We start from the raw sequence: 21056 nt of genomic DNA on the forward strand, positions 1-21056 counted from the left end.
TAAAACGCTAATTAAAACATTTTTGTGCCTTTGGCAACATACCGGCGACGCACTTATCCCTTTGTGCGCTCACACAACGGCCGCTCGTTTATACCTGCCCTTTACCTGCCGGCGTGTTGAGGGGTGGTGCTGTGCGAAGGGTTTGCACGGCAAAAGGGTTGAGAGAGAGAGTGAGAGACGGGGAGGAAGGACGTGCACACTCACAAACAACACTAGTTTTGTTATTATTTTCCGCCAAGGTAAAACTCAACTCCGGCATTATCTAATAAACTAATAATCTCTCTCTTGTAAAACGGCCCCCGTAAAGTTAGCAGCGCAGCCACTGCGACGCTCCGTCACTTTCTTGAAACCTTCCAGCCGGCTATAAGTAGTAGGTACCTACGTAGTCTCTCGCTTCCTATATATGTATACATATATATATATATATATATTGTTTTAATTAATTACACGCTAACGGCGGACGTGCTCTCGTGTTTTGTACCCGTGTAGACGACGTGTTTATTCGAAAGAGTAGACAGAGAGAGAGAGAGAGAGAGAGCGGGAGATAACTGGAAAGACTTTATGCGCTAATAAAGTGTTTTGCTACCGCGTCCCTACCATCCTCACCCCCTTCCGGAAAAATTGATGCACGGATGTAATTTAATTTAATTATATTATACCGGGCAAATCTTTTAATCGCTATAGTTTAGACAAGACGACTGTCGATAGCCCCCTGTTATAGGTGCAGTAGCCCGGTAGAGCTGCAGCTGTGTTGTGTATTGATAATATAATATTATTGTCGTCGACTTGATAAATTGGACTGGCAAACGCCGGGAGAACAGCGAGGACCGGATCAAAAGTAAACAGCTGTATAAAAGCTCACAATACCATTATTGTAAAACCAATATACAGCCTCTCAGCTGCCAAAAGCCAATCACATACACCTACATCATATACGTTTCACTCTTCATGATAATACTATTATTATTGTATCATACAAAATCGCCAAACATTTCAAACACACACACACACACACACACACATTGTTAAACGTGTGTAATTTATCAAATCCATAACAACATTAATCGGTCCGATAAAATACAACCCCTCTCGCACACACACACACACACTATCATACGAGTGGCCGGTGTTTTCATGATTGATTTCGATGGAAATTTTCAGAGGGTCTAGGGGAAGGCATAAAAAGGGCATGGAGGGATGGCGGTTTAGGAATATTAACAGAATTCACTTTGTCGACCGGTCGGGTGAAAAATGACCGCCGTCGGTACGCGATGCGCCTCGTCGTGACAACCGTATACGGAATATTATAAATCATCGGTCGGTGGCGGTCAAAACCTCTTCTTTTTTTTTTTTTTTGGGGGGGGGGGGTGAGAGTATAGGGGCCAAGGGACTATTGAATTCACCTGTGTGCACTGCCGAGTGCAACCGGCACGCACAGTGAATTCGTTGCTTATACGGCTGTTGCTTGTCTAGTTTGAGAACCAGCTCAAAGCGATTTTTGAAAACGTCCACAAACAACTATAAATGCCATTTCTTCGGATGGGCGATTTTAAAACCAACCAAGACTTTCCCGGCACAGTTTGAGTTGGTTATAATCTTTGAATGTCGATATTCAATAATATTTATTTACATACTTCCCATGTAGTACACACAGTGTGGCCATATAAAAAAAACACGACACGTGTTACGAATGTCTTTTGGCTGGTCAATGTGTTACTTGAGAATTCAATTGAAAACTTCAACTGTTTAATTATTCTGCTATTGTATTTTTATCCGTATTTAATTCAAATATACTTAATTAGTTATTGTACATTGTGGGAAATTAAATGCTAACAATAGTGCTCTAAATTATTATGACTTGTTCATGGTCACTGTGTTACCTAAGAATTTAATACTGTAATTATGCCATTATATTTTTATTCGTATTTAATTAAAATATTATACTTTACTAATTATTGTATATTGCGACAAATCAAATGCTATAATAGTGCTCTAAATTATGATTTGTTCATGGTCACTGTGTTAATTAATAGTTAAATTTAAAATTTCAATTGTAATTCTGCTATTATACTTGTATCCATATTAGTAAAATGTACCTATAGGTTCATTGGTGGGTTATAGATATTTCTGAATTACAAAAAAAAAAACCAATTGTAACAGTATTATTTTGAAGATACAGACTTCATTAGTTTGACAAAATCCTGCTTGAAAAAAATGTCAGGATAAAGTCAAATTTGTCATCCATACAATCTATCCAATCTTTTATGAATCTATACACCAAAAGTATTTTAGTGTTTTTCAATGGTTGTCATAGAGTTTGTCAATATTTTAAAATCATGTTTTGGTAGGCGTGGACATTTAAAAAAAATATTGTTGACCAAAGTGTTGTTAAAACACAATTGAAATCATACAATATAAAGTATAAGTCAAGCAATGGAAAACCACATTCTGAAAATAATATTTTTTAAGCATTTAATCTTCTGCCAAATCAAAATGTTTAAATCTTTATAAATTTAAAATTTTAGAAACATAGTAATAGTTATTATATTTGTAGCTGTACATGGGAATCAACTATGCACCGTGTACCGTTTTTGAGCTATCGTGCGTGTCTAAAGTCTAATAAATAAACATCTGAAACGTTATATGTATGCAATTCAGTGCAAATCGAACGTACAGGCCATAAAAAAAAAACTGAATTATGCAATAATATACGGTATAACGATGCAGCCTTTGCGCACAGTAACATTAATACGGTGTATTTGCTTGGCTTTTGTCGATGATGTCTGATTTTGGTTTTTTTTTTTTAAATATTTCATACAAAACGGATCACGTACACAAAGAAAAATTGCACTCAGGTATATACCTCCGGGACGTGTAGACTGTGTATAATGTATACTTATGCATAATATATATACCTATCACGATTGTGTCTCTATTCAGACCGAATAATTTTTCCTTTTTTTTTTTTTTTACTCTGCAAGCGAGAAGCAGAGTTCGGTGCCTAATTTGTCACAGTTATCGCACATCGAATTTTTCATAATAATCACAGCACCGAGGAGACGCCGGAGACGGAGAAGAAGAAGAAGAAGTAAATAAATAGGCAGGGAAACAGAACGCCGTTATACTTAAGTCAAAGTTTTTTTCCCCTTTATATTATTGCCATCCCCTCGTTGTACACGGCGTTTTGCGTTTTGATATTCCGGACGGGGCTTTTATCTTTTTGCCGGGCAACAACAGGTCTTCCGGCTGAATACTAAATAAGGACACTTAAACGCATTAAAGTCGTCTTTGCTTCTCTGGAAAAAAAAAAAAAAAAAAAAAACAGGAAAGAAATTCCATATTTTTTCTTCTCCCCGCGACAACCAAACGTTGTTTGATATTATTATATTCTTAATGTCGCACGTCAGACTCGGCATACCAAATGTCTTATACGGTCTTTAAACGGAGCGCAAAAAAAAAAAAAAAACTGAAATAACAAACCGATCGTAAACGGGGGTGGGGACGGAGAGGGGTAAAAAAAACGAAAAATAATAACAACACTACCCAGACCCGCGTGATCGTGGCCGGGGGGGGGGGGGTGGAGGAGTCGAGCAAAATGTATATAAGTTTAGTCTAGTCTGGTCGGACTTTATAAAACGACCGCAGCCGGCTATAACGTGCTTTATACTGCATTTTAAACCCGCCGCGAAAGTTAAAAAAAGCACCGTAAACCCAACGATTCGGATGTAATGACATCATTGTGTTGTCGAATATTGTGAGCAACCCAGACCGAGACTGTCAAACTGCATGTGGATTCTCGTTTTCAATCAGAACCGTTGTGTTAAATCATTTGATTGAATATATATATATATATATGAGTATGACGCATCGATTATGTGGTACAGCTGCACCAGCAGCAGCGTTGTGCAGTTAACTCGGGTGTCGGTGCATGCAGTTTTTGTTTGCACGGGTAATACGCACAAAAGGCCGGTACATAAACAAAAGAAAACGTTCGAACGCGTGTCGAACCGATTTAATAAATCAACAGACGTTGTCGATTTACATGTATTGTTATATTCAGTATTGTGTCTTTGTGGTTTTACAGACAGAAGAATGACCATGGACGTGAAAGCCAGCCAAGTAGCTGCCAGCACGGCAACGAAATCCAGCGCCAACGTCGGAGCGACCGCTTCGACCGGAGCCCAAGAGTGTGCCGGATGCGGCAAACACATCACCGACAGGTATGTTCGGCTTGTAGTATATGTGATAGGCCAATCAACGCTCATCAGCAATTTCGAAAAGGTCCATCTAAAAAGATCAAGAAGTAGTCGTGGACCAAGGTCCCCCCTGTGCAACGTAGGACATACGAGGAGTCTAAGACCGCATTCCAAAAAGATAGAAAATGAATTCTGATCGATTAATCCTAGTACTTCGAATGGCTCTGGTCAAGATAACCGGGTCTTTTTTTTTTTTAGAGTGGACGTTTAATTCAATTGATATCTAAGTGAGATTTTTTTTGTTTTGTTTCGGCGTTCAAACAGATTCTTGCTGAAAGCCCTGGACCTGTTTTGGCACGAGGACTGTCTGATGTGCGGATGTTGCGGATGCCGTCTGGGCGAGGTGGGATCCACGCTGTACACAAAAGCCAACATGATCCTGTGCAAAAAGGACTACTTCAGGTACCTATTTACTTGCCCGCGTGTGTTGCGTACGATGCTATTACTGATTGACAGGTTTTACAGGATGTTCGGTAATAAAGGCATGTGCGCCGCTTGTTTCAAAGACATACCCGCCTTCGAGATGGTCATGCGGGCTCGGAGCAACGTGTACCATTTGGAATGTTTCGCGTGCCAACAGTGCAATCACAGGTACGTTTTGCTTGTTCAGTTAATGCCGGTTAATGCAAATTAGTAGATTAAAAAAACTCTGACCCGTATCGGACGTCATTGAAGAAGCCGCGGCTTCCAAGTTATTGTGTAATAATATTATGACAACAGCTGCCTTGTTTGATAAACGTTCAAATATTTTGGATTCCTCGACCCCCCGAAGAGAACACCCCATGGTGGAAATGTTTACATAATAATTAATATTATTACGGCGCCGTTTCAAACTGATGATATCATCTGAATGTTAAATATTTAGTAATTAAATTGCTGTGTTCTCAGTCAATTATTTAATATAAAATACGTTGTACCTATGGAATTTCCATTTTTTTTTTTAATGACAGACGCGGTGTACTATAGAGTTTAATAACTACTATATCGAGTTGCAGTTTAATTTGAATAGTAATTAATTAAAAGAAAAACGAGTGTTTACCGTGTTAAAATTATAAATAAAAAAAAATAACACTGTGGAAAACATTTAAACAATATTATATTTCTACTTATTTTCGAGTTCATTGCCAACCCGACATTGGCATTTACACACACAAGAAATGGACATTTTTATTTTATAGTTTCCTCTACAAACTTAAAACGTGGTTTATTCAAGAGTCTTATAAAATCTATTTAAACGTAAAGACGTTAAAATAATAAACAATTTTGAATCAAACGAAAAATTTGAGACAAAAAACTTTTAATAAGATATTGTTTTTAAGCCGAGGGTCAATAATGACAATTTGTGAGATTTTTTGTGTCATGCTAATTTACTAAATTTATTAACTCAATTAATTCACTCATTTACTTGATTTGTTTACTCGTTTACTTCAATTATTTACTAGTTTGCTCGATTTATTTACACGGCCACTCGGTTTACTTGCTCGTTTACTCGATTTGTTCACTGGATTTATTTATTCAATTCACTTAATCGTATACTCATATTGCTTACACAATTTATTAAACCAATTTTTTACTCGATTTATGTATTCGGTTAGCGTAACGCTTTACGCTAAAAAAATGTATTTACTCATTTATTCAGTTGTTTACTCGTTTTGCATGCCACGTTACACTTAATCGATTTCTTATTAATTTACTGGGTTTGATTACTCGATTTATTCACTCATTTACTAGATTTATTTTACTTGTATACTCGATTTGTTTACTCAATTATGTATCTAGTTGTCCGATTTGTTAACTTTATTTGATTACTCGATTTACTCGATTCATTAACTCATTGTCTCGCTTTATTTACATCACTCGATTAACTTACTCAATTGATTTATTTGTATACTCAATTATTTACTCATTTGCTCGATTTATTAGCTCGCTTACTCGATTTTCTCACTGGATTTATTTATTCAATTAATTTATTGATTTATTAAAAAACAATCGCTTCACGCTAAATACACGTATTTACTCGTTTATTGATTTGTTTACTCGGTTTGTGTGACACTAAATCGATTTCTTATTCATTCACTCGGTTTGATTACTTGATTTATTTACTCGTATACTCGATTTATTTACTCGTTTACTAGATTCGTTTACTCAAACGTTTTATTCGTCAACTTGATTTATTAACGAGTTTTGTGTGACGCTTCACGCTAAATGCTCGTCTTATGAATATTTACACGATTCATTTACTCGTTTACTCGCTTTATTTGCACCATCACTCAATTAGTTTACTCGATTTTTTTTATCCATATTTATTTAAAAAAGCATATAAAAAATCAACATCTGCCAAGACACGATAAGTTCATCACCATCATCATGGAAGGCATCATATAAACGGCGAAAGGAGTAGAGTGAAAACAGTAAGAGGAAGACCGCGTAAATCCTTTTTTGAAGGAGGATTTTTTCATTGGACGGGTGTGAACCTCTTACCGACAACTCAAGAAAACGGCGAGAGACAGACGTGAATGGCTACAACGACAAGGCTTGTGAAGGCCTTTAAAAGCTGAATTCCTATTTCCGTTGTCCGTTTAACGGATTATTATAATATTAATCCCGTACGCGGTTTCCCATGCGGATTTAGCCAATTATTATTTGAACACACACGTGCAAGCTCGAGCAGCGTAATATATTATTATTATTATTATTACTATCACAATCAAAACGGCAACATCTGTGTGGCTAATTGACATGTTGTGACGTATTAAAATATAATATCCAATATGTACGCCGCCGGGTGACGTTGTTGTTCGCCACGGTCCCTGACAATATTACCGAGAAAACAATAACTCATATCGGCTCTCCTGTCTGGATTGTGCACAGCGACCGACGTCCCTCTGCTGCTGCTGCTGCGCTGACGATCCCGCCCGAAGGGGTTCGCCGAGGTAAACGCACTTGTATAATAATATAACGTGGGCATTGTCACGGCACCGGCTCTCTCTTTATATTGCCTTTTAGGGCCAGATTAATTAATATACACGCCGGATGCGCCGGCTTCGGGACCGGGAAAAGGGATATATATATATATATATGTATATTATTGGCCGGTCGCTACGTACACACCCCGACTACCGCTACTGCCACTGCCACTGCTACTACACTACAAGGCCGTAAGTCGACCGCGGATTAATTAAATTAAATTTTCAAAATCGGCCAACCCCCCCCCCCCCAATCTTGTCCCTCCCATTTGTTAACCGTTCCTTTTATCGGCGCTCGAACATTCCAACGGCACGACAGTGTACATGCATGTAGGTATTATTATAATATTTCAAAACTGTACAACTACCACTTCCCCCCCCCGCCAAATCTACCCCCATCCAGGGTACTCTCTGCGACAGACGACGGACCTGTCGAAAAAAAAAAAAAACTCCTCTGTATGTATTGCCAAACGATTATCGACTGTAGAGCTCCGGTATCCGAGTTTTGGCTGTCAAACAGTCAAAAAAGCCCATTATTGCGTTTTACAACGCTTTGTACGCGCCATTTATGTACATGAAAACAATGTAACGGTGTAATGTCGACCCTTTTTGTAGTGTGCGCCATATTAATGATGGATGACATATATAATAATGATATAGTATAATTACTCATTGTGTTCATTGTACGTTTACATCAGCTGTACAAAATTGAATACAACAGTTTGGGCGAAACCGACAGCTAAAGTGATACACTTTAAAATATTATTACAATAATAATATTACAACTGATGTGTACAACTTCTGAGATGATGATGATAATAATAACAGTAATATATAAGAGGACGTCGTTACACCCCTGTTTTTTAAGGGGTCCGGTTTGGCACGGTTTTCGGCTAAAGCTAAATTGTATAATATAGTCTTAATAGTGTAAGAGCGTTGGAAAAAAAAATAAAGACGGTCTGACCGATTTCAATTAATGTACAAGATAAGACCAACAAGGGAGGTTAAGAACAAAATTCTGGATTTCACGCGGCCAACTTGGCGTTTTGAAATTTGTATTTCTCTTAACGTTATATCATATTATTATCTCTATTGGGTCTTATCTGAGTGAGTCAAAGTTGTGGAAACTTTTCTATTAATAGTGTTGCTTTATTACCACCGCCGAGAACTCGGGAATAGGGGGGGGGGGTGGATCTAACAAATGTATTGTTTGTGAAAAATGAAGTTTGCGTCGTAAATAACACCTCCCCGGATCCGGGGCCGTGTGTACGCCAAACATCATAATATTAACGAAATCAAAAACTTCCAGCTATAAAACTTTTTTTTTTTTTTTTATATAGTATAGTTTAAGTCGACCAAGAAGGGGGGACGCAGTCGGTTGGCGCGTGTTCTAAAGTACAATAAAAACCGAAGAAATAAACTTTATTCCATCCCACTCCCATAGGTTTTATACGCTATATTAACGGCCAAACTCTCCACCGGGCTATTTTAGCCTTATTCGTGTACAAAAACTACAAATACCTAATATATATGATAACAATATATTATATAGATTGCTACTATAATTTACCAACGGTAGTTACTTACTTTTGCGCGTTTAACACTCCTTTGTTGGCGTGTCGAATAGTGTTTTCAAAAATCTTCTACTTGCCCCGAACAGTTTTCAAACAGAGAAAAATTACTGTTGTCTGTGCAATCGAGCCTGGTGCAATGAGTTTTTCAAATTATTTTTTGCTTCGAGGACGTTCTAAAACTGTTAACGTTGTCTTTAAATAATAATTATACGTATACAAGATTATGTCTTGCCTAAGACTTGCCAAGTCTGCCGACGGTAATTATTTAACAGAATTCTTTTGTTCTGAACCGCTTTCATTGGCTTTAAACGCGGTATTAATTAATAACGAAACCGATTAAGGAATTTTTCCCGGCAAAAATAATAGTAAAAAGAAAAATACAATATATATTATAAGTCCCACGCCACGACGTCATTAATCAGAAACTCATTTTTTACTTCCCTCATACTTAACGCGCGCGACGCTATATCGTTCAACTCTCCCTTCTAAATTTCCGTCGATAACACTGTTATTTACGGACCATTTTTTTTTTTTTTTAGATAGCTAAGATGTTTGTTTCGAGGAGGGGGGTAAAGGGTAAAGGGACGGGTATCATCATAACATTGAAAAATAAGAACAAAATTACTAGGTCTGATAATAGTCTTGCGAATGTAGTATGAACACAATATTATCTTATTTCACAATTTATCCTACGCGGTTTATTGGACCGTTGTTACTTATATTTCGAATGTAGCTTTTGAGCTTCCCTGGAAGGAACGAGACGTCGTGTCTTATGGTCAGCTGATTTCCTGCCTCTCGTCGGTTACCCAGGAACTATCCAGGATCACATCCATACTCAACTGTCAACGGTCCCTCAACCATGAGATACATTTATATTCAAGAAGTTATGTTCCCTTAACACGCTCCCTGCCTGACGGACATGTGCGGTCCGTCCGGGAAGGGTCAGTTTGCCGGGGGAAGGAGCGAGGGATGATGGAATAAATCCAATACTACTACTACTACATACTGTATTATATATTATACCGAAGAACATATTATTATTACTGTTGTTATGTACGGGATTTACACCCGTGCGAGCAGCGCACGCCGGCCCGGAGATGTTGCGGTCGGATAACGGAATACAATATATATATATATATATATATACATATTACTATTATTATTGTATATCATCGTCATAGCTGCGGGTGTCCCTATGATGATGATGTATATGTAAAAGGGACCGGTGGACCGTGAGGAGACCGTTTGCTACATGGGCGGAAACCGCGTGGTCGCAATCGGTTGTTCAGACAGGTGGAAAAAAAAAAAACGAGCGGGCTGACAAGTGTGATAATCGAGTTTGGGGGAAGCTCTATTGGGGGGGGGGGGGGGTTGCAGGGTGTAGAGTAATTGAATTGTCACCGGCAAGTCGGTCGGAGAGGCTAATTTAGCGTTTCCCGCGATTGAGCGAGGATTGTCAAATCGGGCACAAACACAAAGTCAGTCTCTCGTAACCGTTTTCCGACCCGGACCAGACATAACCGCCCCTCGGCCGTGGGGGGGGGGGTATTTTTTTTTTTTGTTTTAATCCTCTACATCTCTCGCTTGTTCGGGAAAAAAACAAAAACAATAATAAATACCCTTAACCTACCCGCCGCCTCGGCACGTCCGTACAAATATTTGCAACTCATTTTCCGCACGACTTTAATACTCGAGCGTTATTATAAAATAAAAAAAAAACAAATACGGATATACATATATATATATATGTATATACAATTATTTTTTCCCTATACCGTCGCTTTAGTATGTATATAGTGCTTGCGCACAAACACACACACATTGACGCAGCAGTCTGAGAACAATAGCGATGGCAACTAATTTTTTATATTTTTTAAAAAAGGTTTTTTTCGCATACTAAGTAATATTTGCGACCGACCGTGTGTGTGTGTGTTTTTTTTTAAATATTTTAGACAAACGTTACAAAACAAAATCGAGCAAAGCGTTAACAATCAATCAATTAGTAAGTGTGCCGCGTTTAAGCATCGGTGGCAAAATACCTCAGAAAAATATGTTTGATAGTTACATAATATAATGTATTATCTATATTATTGTTTAATAGGTAACATAATATTATGCAATTACATCTCAATTGGTTATTTTTTATCCCAACAAACGGGCCCATCACAGAATATTAACTTGGTGTTGAAAAATAATCCTTACTTTTCTAATTGTTGTAACTATCTTAGCAAAGAAACCGAAACTTTCTTTTTAACACTGAAAGCTAGTTATAATTACTAGCAATTTATTTCTCCTAAATTTAAAACCATAAAAACATACCTACTCGATAAGTGGTGGTTGGCGAAACATATGTAAAAAGATAACAACAATATCTGTTTTGAAAGTATTTCATGTAAATCACTAAATTTATGATTTAAAACAAAATACATTTTATCGAAGCGCTTGTTCTAATACGATTTGATTAACTGTCAAAATTGGATGTACAAAATATATATGCTTAGACAATTATACGAATATTGTGAATATAGAAAACCGATAATTGTTTGTTATAGTACATTTTATATACTAACAAACAATTGATGTGTGGAAATGAGTAAAAATACTTTTAAACGTGACTAACGTTAATCTTATTACAAGCTTTATGTTAATCCTATGTTCGTTTGTATCTATTTTTAACATTTGTAACTTCACTTGCGTGTTTCTCTATATGTGTATATGCGTATATCTATATACATATAATAATAATATTAATAAATGATTTAATTAATTTAAACTCCCCTAGTGTGGTGTAGATATAACTGCGCGCACGTGTCTAATCGCAATAGTTAGGACCATCATGTAATTATTATCATTATGGCTTGATTCCAAACATGAAAACCTAAACGACTATATTAAAAGGGGAAAAAGATATGCGCATAATATGAAACATCAACATTATCTTATGTTGAATTATAATTTTTTTTAAATCACCCCTTCCCTTCCAAAATCCATAAAAATGTAAACAATTTTAACAACTTTAAATTACATCTATATTCTATAAAAAATTTTTAAATATTCGGATTACTTAAGGTCTGAAAATTAGACTGTAAGACTAGAGTGGGGCTGCAAACATAATATATAACTTTCACAAAAATCTGTAGTAAGACTTTGTTTTTGTTAAGGAAATTCTAAAAAAAAGGGGAAAATATTAAACTTTGACCTTATTCAACTACTCGGTTGCTATATGAGAGTAAATCAACAGATATCTATATATATATATACATTTTACTATATTGTTGATACGATATTGTTTATTGGTAACCATGACCACTAACCTAACCTAACCTCATCTAACCCAACCCAACGTAACAGGACAATACAATTTTAAAAACATTTTCTCTTTTATAATAATTTATGTCGAATGTCGTGTTATACTATAATACTAGATCTACAAAATCAAAAAGATTAAAGAATATTTTCTCTATGTCATCGATAGAAAGACAACCTTCGTCATATCCACCCCAAGGTTAGGTTATACTAAAAACACATAATTGCCTTTACAATGACTGTTACACTATTGCTACCTTCTACGGATTTGCATCGAGTATCGCTTTGAGTAATAATATTTCCTGTACTCTTGTGGACTTCCCCCCCCCCACTGTGCGTTGGCTTCTATTTTCCATTAAAACATAGCAGCTATACATATTATAAATAATAATTAATACAATAAAAACACTGGGAAACACTCTGCTCTCAGCTCCAGCTCCAGCATTTTGGTCCGTTGTAAAAATATGCAAAGCACTCTATAAAACATACCATATATTCCTCGTAAGACCCTGCCCCGTGTAAGACAACAGCTAGGTGTATACGAACAATATATGCGCATCGATGCACGGCAAGTAAGATACACTACTGTACAAGCTAAGTCCTGTCTCGGAAATAAACTTAAAACAAACGATATATAGTGTGGGTCGAGCAGGAGGGTTATTAGGACCGAAAAAGACCCGGGGGGGGGAGGGGCGGGTGGCAAATTCGTCGACAAAACTGCTGTCATAATCCGGAAGGGTCTTAGCCAGAAACGAGTACTTCCTATAAATACACACACACACACACACACACACACACATATAAACGAAGGATTAAAGACTTAAATCGCACGAGCTCCGCCGGCATAATATAAAACGTTCTCTAATTCTTCGCGTCTCTCTTCCAAATCTGTGCACTTTATCACGTGTCGTCTTCCTCTCTTAATTCGATGTCTGCTTGGCTTATCGCCCGTTCCTTCTCCCTGTTGTTGTTCCCCGTGGCCTCGGGAAATCCGCCCCTCTTCCCGAAAAAAAAAAAACTACAGCAGCAGCAGCAGCAGGTGAGCGATTACACGGCACAACACTCGATAAACGAGACATTGCATGTTGTATAAATATACATATAATATACCCCGCTCGAAAATTTGGTAGTTTCACCCCCCCCCACCTCCCCTCTGTCCGCCACGGTAGTCAGGCCCCGATGACAATCGCTGGCAAATGTTTTTGTAATTTCGGAGGAGGAGAAAACAAACTACAACAACAACGCGCTGTTTAAATTGCCTGCCGAATCCAACGGCCGTGTACTCATAATATTAAGTTTATGCAAGTGATCACCGACGAGCGCCCGGAGATAAGATAGTATATAGTAGTAAACCCCGAGCTTAAGGCCCGCTGATAATACTGAGCAAAACAAACGACTTGGGACCGGCGGATTTAGAGTGTCGCCGTCGTTCACTGTTGAAATTATTATGATTGTTATCAAATAAACCGGCCCCAGGTATTCGGGCTCGTCGTTCTGTAATTTTGTATTGTCACTTAAAGCCCACACGCACAGCAAATACATTTGAGTGTTGCCAACATGTAGTTTAACGTTTTAAAGAAACCTATTGACAAAAATTCCACACAATGATTTTTAATGGTTCAAAAACGTTATGGAAATATTTCCAATCATATTTCGACAATGTTTTGTGTAAATGACCTTTTTTTTTGTATCATTTGCACAATTTAGCGCCGAAACATTTTTGTAATATGTTCAAAATTGACAACATGTTGATAGTACTTAAATTTTATGATTTAGAATAATGTTTTACAATGTAGGTTAAACATTTTTTTTTTAAAAAAACAGTATAGAAATATTTCGATACTAGTTTTTTGTAAACGAACAGTTTGTTAAAAATGTTTATCAACGTGTAAAAATGATTTTTTTAAATATTTTGACAACTTTATACAATACTTCCTAACGATTAAGTCCATTCTATCAAAAGTTTAGCTTTAAGTACAGTTTAAATGAGAAAAACGACCATAATACATACAAGACAATATTTTAAATGCATTTTGGAATATTTTACATAGGTAACTATTTTAGCCATAATTTAAACGTCTGCCAAATATTATTCACAAATATTAAACATTAATCAATTATTGAAAATATATTGAATATCTATATTTTTTCATACAAATTTTGCCAAAAAAATCAAAAAATGTTTTATCATAAAAAATGTTTGAGAATATTTTCTAAACATTATAAGTTTTATTATTGTACATGATCTATTTTTAAGACTTCAAGCCATTAATATCACTTGAAAAATTTTCCATTAAATCATAATAAAATATATTCTAAGGTATGAAAATGAAAATGATAGCCTATGAAAATGTATTATGATCAAAAATAGTAACTAAATTGTACTTTAATACAAATCGGTCAGGTTGAATATAATATATTCAACATGTTACTTATATTTTTTTATTAAACAGACTCCGGTAAAATGTTAATTACTAAAAAGTCACAAACACTCATAAAATAATAATATAATATTAAATGTCGCAGTTAACAACCTTTGCGCGGTTGAAAAAAAACCCCTTTGTGACATCAGGTCAAAGCAATATGTATAACATATTACATTCTATTTTGTAGGTGAGTTGTTATTTTAATAATACGGTTTTTTTTTACCCAAACAAAGATTGTTTTGCTGAAAGGACCGTCAAAAGTGTCCTTTGTAGAAAGGCTTTAGTGTTTATAGTCAAATTGATGTGCACATATATTGTAATCAACATGTTGTATGTATTTATTTAAATATACATCAATCAATATACATAAATACATATCAATCCATTTGTACATATATACATATACTGATACACATAATGATGGATATCATCGTCTTAATAGATTTTTTTTATAATCAATTAATATCATTTGTATTTTTTAAAAGGGGAATACATGTGTTAATTCCATAAAAATACGGACAAAATTTTTTTTAAAAATGTTAGCGTTTGTATAATTAATTTTGCTATCTGACCGTGCGAATTTAAATGAGAATTTCACATTGGGAAACCGAAGAAACGTGACAATTATAAGGGCAAATGTAATATCTCGAAAAACGAGTGTCTTATAGCATAATATCAAATGGATCACCCTGACGTTATTGCATCGGTATTTTTCACAGCCAAGAGCAAATGAGTTTAACCACAGTAGGCCATTTGGGACGTCATATATCAAGAGACACTATGGCGGTTTAAACGGTTTTTCGAACCATGATGTTAGTTAATAAATCGGGGATGGCCGAAGGGGATGACGATCGAATAGGGGTGAGGTGATGTGTTTTTTTTCGGTTGCGGCGGAGTCACGTTTTTACTATTATACGAAATGTTTGTGTTGTCTTTGTTTTGTGTGTACTCTTTTATATATATTTTTTTTTTACAATTGCTTATTTTTATTTTTTACCGTACAGCGAAAAGGCGGAGTTTGCGAATCGTTTTCCATTCGTGGGGAGGGGGGGGGGGGGGTATGAACGCGGACAAAACTAAAAAATAAAATAAAAAAAAAACTCCCATCGACAGCGACAGCGCCGAAAAGAGATGAAATTCGGAAATGGCACAACACACTGCTAATGACATCGGCTTGTTTAGATAAAGGCAATAATTCTCGTGCATGACGGAGGAGATGGAAAACGCGAGAGACTCATAAAAAAAAAAAAAAAAACCAACACTTTTTCAACAAGAAAAAGAACGCACATCCGCCTTAAACTGATAACATTACTTGACTTTTTTTTTTTTTTTGTGCACCCTCTCTGCGTCGTTTGCTTTTATCACTATCTTGGGGCTGGCAACCGATCGACCGCAATATACCGAAACTACATAACAATATATTACTTTATTATATATATATATATATATATATAAAGAGACAATATTATAATATATTGGCTTAAACACGTCCAAAAACATCTCTTTCGGATTCGCCCGCGAGAACCGTAAACGTCGGTTTCAAAAAAACTTAAACCATTAAACCCTTTTATTAGACCCGCGGGTCGTTAGTGATTTCCCTATTAGTTAAGTTAGGTGAAATTGATAATTATATGTAAAAAAAAAATGTACATAATATAATATATGCTAATTAAAACGTTTTAAGCAAAGTAACTTAACATAATATTTCAACATAACACATAACATTTTAAGTAGGTACACACATACTTATGTATATGACAAAAAAAAGTGGGTTTTAGTGAAACAATTACCTGACTTGAGATTTTTGAGAAAATTGTAAATTTTTTAGCCCCAGTCTAGATCTACCTTCAGTCTTGAAGCCCCTAAAATTACATCTAATAAAATAAAACATTTTCTACCCCTTCTCGGAGAAAGGGATATTTTTTTAATTTCTCAACGTTTATCGAGAGTACTTTATTCAGAGAATATTCCATACAAACTTGGATTAAAGTGTTTAAATCTTTGGCTTAATAAAGTATCTTTCAAATACAATTTCTAATATATAAACTTGCTACATAAAGAAATCGGTTGAGCGGTTTAAAAGAGATACTGCGGGTCCAGACAGCAAAATAGAAGCACAACATTGTAAAATTAAACGCAACTGTAAAACTAAGACCGAGTAGGTACTTTAATATATTGTTTTTTTTTTTGGTATTTTTCCCCGGGACGACATTATCCGATCGACATTAGGGCATATTAATCATTGGCGGCGACCAACGGTGTATTTTTTTTTTAACCTCTCTGCCACTTTCCGTGTACGCCTTCCGAATCCCTTGGGTGGACTTAATTATTGAACGACGTCGCGACACGGTTGTTCTGTTCGCATCACACACACACACGGTGCATTAAAGCCCTCAAAAGGGGCAGCAGAAGCCCAATTTTGTGATTTAAGTAATATGCACACATCTGTGCAGCACTTGGACCGCGGTGGATACCCCAAGGGGGGGGGGGGGCGAGGGCGATACCGAATCATAACGCGATTTGTTCTACTCAATTTCACCCGCGGCCAAAGTTGTTGTAACAGATTTTAATTTTCAAGTCGTCCCGGATTGATATATAATGTTCCACGTCGTTTCCATTAAAACCCACTGACGTTGCAACGTCACATACAAAATACCTCATCAGAGATATTATACACGTCCATATCGATTCAATTCAACAGATCTTATCATGCCCACCGTCGCCTGGCAGTGTTAACGGAAAACGTTACCAGGTGTGGAACCGACCACAGATATGCCTTAGATGTAATATCATTGGAATAATATTATATTGCCCGTTTAGTCGAAACGTCATCAGCTGTCGTCGTCACCTAACGATTATTATTCACCCGGTAAAGTGCACAAAAGTGTCGCCGCCCAGCCGAAAGTAAAATAGGGAGCTAATGTGCGACGACCGAGTTTGTGTGTGCGTTAAAAGTTAGTCGTTAGCAACTTTAAGCGAGAAGGAAACTTGATTTTGGCCCCGAGACGAGGGGCGAGAGCAGTAGTACAGCGGAAGGCGCTTACTTACGGTGCTGATTAATTATTCGACGGGTTGTGAGAATATTATATTATATAAGACCGTGTATATCATCTGAGTGGAAGACGGCGCTTGGTTAAAAATGTAATTGCCGCCGTGAAAGGATTCTCGTGTGAAAAGTCCAACTCTGACGGCAAGCACACGCGACTCGGATAATGTACACACATATCATGTGTGCGTATGGATAAGTACTATGCATAATTTCGCACTCCGGAATCCGTATCGGTGTGAATAATTTACGAAAAAAAAAAGCCTCTTTTTGTCTTGAAAAAGTGTCTTTAGAATTATCAAACTGATAAAAATACACTTTCAAATATGTGCAAATTGAAAACTGTAGGCGGTACAAAATGTATTAACAGCGGAATAAAAGGTATATAATGCGTTTAAATTTGTGATTTTAGAGCAGACACGACTAGGGTTGATCGCCTGTCCTTTCCAAAACTTAACCTTGCCGGTGTTACCAATGGGGGCAAAACAATATAATAAAAATATTTTCCCGAGACCTGTTGATTGATGTGGTTCACTCACGCATACTCAAGATTCTTGATCTTTAAACTTGCTACGTGAAAGAATCGAAGCGAAAAAAAAAATACTAAATAAATACCTAAACGATTAAAAAAATAAAAATACATCATTGTAAAAATAAATACCTTCATCGCTGCTAATTATTTGCTGAGATTTTCTAGATAAAAAAAAAAGAAGCTATTTCATTAATATGCAGTAACATACTGTTTTGTATTTTAATAACATTTCACGTTGAAAGTAATCCACTGAAAACGTCGACTGTCGGTCAACATTTTAGGGCAATCTACCGAGAGGGAAAAATGATTACCTAAAGAATAACTCGCATAAATTTCGGAGTAATCAGAGTTTTTTTTTTTTTATTCAAATAAGTGTACATATTTTCTTAGGGTGTTTTTTTTTTTTTTTCTTCGCAATCTCCAAGGAGAAGGGTTGCGACTGGCGTCGAAGCTAATAGCCGTTTTTTGATTTACTGCGAGCCCCCATCACCCTTATAATATAACAATAATAATAATAATATATTATCTGCTCTCGTGTACACAGTGAGTGTAACTGCGTTTGGGGCCGACGTCGACAAAAACCGTTTAAAAACTTTTAAAAATCGGTTATTAATCGCCGCGACATTATATTGCCCCATCGCCGAAAACAACGCCATTAAGTGGCGCAAACTAAGCGTGGCAGAGCTGCGAGCAAACTTTCTTAATTTATCGACACTATAAAGACATAATCCGGGAATTCCCTGCACGGTCGGCGTGTGACACGATTGACTGGCCCCTCGACCTTTAAATGGCTCATAAATCCGATCGGTCCGGCTCATAAACAAACCGTCGTCTCTTCATAAAGTCGATTTGAAGATTTCGCAAACAAACCCCCCCCCCACCCCCTCACCCCTCTGCTCGTCCGCAAAAAGAGATTTATTTACTTAAAAAACAAAAACACTCGTTTAATTTCCCCTTTCTCAACAACTGTGTAAATACCAAAACACATTAATTATATCAAAACTAAATATTATATATTTTTTTTTTTTCCAAAGTGCTATTATTTGTTTTTTTTTTCTCTTACCCGTTTTCGATTAAACACCAATAACGACAATCTTAATGTCAAACACTTACCGAGCTCGCATAACAAACAACCAGTGTCTCCGGCCGGACACGAGTAGCGCTTATTGCATACGACTAAATGGGATGACACAAACGTGGAATATTTAAACCGAAATAATATATATTTTTTTTTTCTCATTTATTTTCACAGATTTTGCGTCGGCGACCGGTTTTACTTGTGCGAAAATAAAATACTGTGCGAATACGATTTCGAAGAGAGAATGGTGTTCGCCAACATGGCATACAACCCGGCCACATTGGCACAACTCAAGCGACACGCCACACACATACCACCGACGGTAAGTTTCAGTGTAGTAGTTAAGAGAATTACATTTTTTTCTTAAATGTACCACAAAATTAAAAAGTTATAGTTGAAAAAAAAAATCAATATGTTTATTTTTATCGAAATTAAAAAAAAATATTACATAATTGATTTTTGTATTTATTTTTTAACAATAATGATATTTCACACTATTATAGATCAATTAATATGGATTCGAAGACACGTTTTAAATGCATCATTTACCTAACCACTTTTTTTTTACACAAATATGTTCTTAAGATTGCATGAATTTATAAAATTGACAACATTTGTGGCATAAGTATAGTTAGGCTAATCAATAAAATAAAAAATTCACCCCTCCACTCCAAAATGGAGAAAAACATTTAAAAATGTTAACATCTTAAAATTACAGCAATCTATAATTATTGATTACTTCTAAATTTTTATGGAATATTCGTTAGGCATACAGGCCGTTTTAGATGTAGTTTGGGGCTTAGGCCTGCACATATCACTGACTAGAGTGAGACTGTAACATGTGTAGTTTTCTCAAAAATCTCAAACATGGTTTTCGTTAAGGACATCTCAAAAAAAGGTGGGAAATTACACTTTGACCGTATTAAACTACTCGGTTACTATGTGATGGAGAATCGACGGTCGATAAGTATCTGAAAATCATTTTATTCATATTTGTTGATCCTATACTGCCTATCGGTAACAATGGCAGCTGACCTGACCAAACCTCGCCTAACGCAACTTAACCTAACAAAAAAATTAATAATTAAAATACAGTCTAACGCGTTTTCGCCTTCATGGATGTTTAACCTTATTCTACCGTCTTACCCTTAAATCGAGACAATTTTTTTATGTAAAATCAACGATGATTTTTTTGTTCAAATTAAATTTATGTTGTTGGAATTAAAAAATATGTAATTTTTTTCTTGAAAAAACATAGGTCGGCGCCGGAGGGAGGACCGACACAATGCCAATGGCCGTGGTCAACAACAACGGGGGTGGCAACGGGGGTGACCGCCGAACAACCCCCACGGATCCCGCTCACCTTCACGGACATCACCTACACGGGCATCACCACGGTGCGGCCATCACCACTAACGGTCACCAATTCGGCACTTCGGGTGCGGCAAACAACGGCGACCAGTCTCAAATTCAAATGTACGACGTCAAATGATTTCTACGGTTTGAGATTTTTTTTTTTGTTTTCCAACTATTATTGTTTTAAAATTTATTATTATTTTTTGTTTGTTCTTTTTGTCGGTTAAAACCTTATTCGTTGTTGATTTAAATAATAATAACAATTATATTATTATACTATTAATATTGTCTTTAACTCTTGCGGCTCTTATAACCACTTGTTTTGGGCGAGCGACCCCCCCCCCCCCCCAAATCGTCACTCGACTAGTCATTAAGTTTTTAAGGTTATTAGTATTATTATTGTAAATTACTCGAGCGATGGCTATCGCTTTGTTTTGTTTTTTTTTTTTTTATTATTTATTTACTTCCAACGATAGAACGATAAAAATCAAGAATGGAATAGACACACAAAAAAAA

At 36.3% G+C, this 21056-nt stretch overlaps 1 protein-coding gene across 2 annotated transcripts in view; it reads left to right on the forward strand.

The window, feature by feature from the left end:
- The window catches only part of LOC126841124 (LIM domain only protein 3-like), a 52121-nt gene extending 31298 nt beyond the window's left edge, over nt 1-20823 (forward strand). Inside the window, exons 2-6 of one of the 2 annotated variants that reach the window (XM_050577423.1) lie at nt 4085-4220; nt 4521-4658; nt 4713-4847; nt 19359-19506; nt 20443-20823. In XM_050577423.1, the coding sequence (XP_050433380.1) occupies nt 4093-4220; nt 4521-4658; nt 4713-4847; nt 19359-19506; nt 20443-20676 (783 nt within the window). In that variant the 5' untranslated portion in view covers nt 4085-4092 and the 3' untranslated portion in view covers nt 20677-20823. The remainder of the gene's footprint in view (nt 1-4084; nt 4221-4520; nt 4659-4712; nt 4848-19358; nt 19507-20442) is intronic. The other variant, XM_050577424.1, reaches the window with a different exon arrangement.
- Nucleotides 20824-21056: the final 233 nt, after the last annotated feature.

This window comes from Adelges cooleyi, unplaced genomic scaffold (genome assembly GCF_023614345.1).
Source record: "Adelges cooleyi isolate 19-005CV unplaced genomic scaffold, UGA_ACOO_1.1 ACOO_flye_CR_arks_rails_tigmint_CR_PRNA_376, whole genome shotgun sequence".
Classification (NCBI taxonomy): domain Eukaryota; kingdom Metazoa; phylum Arthropoda; class Insecta; order Hemiptera; family Adelgidae; genus Adelges; species Adelges cooleyi.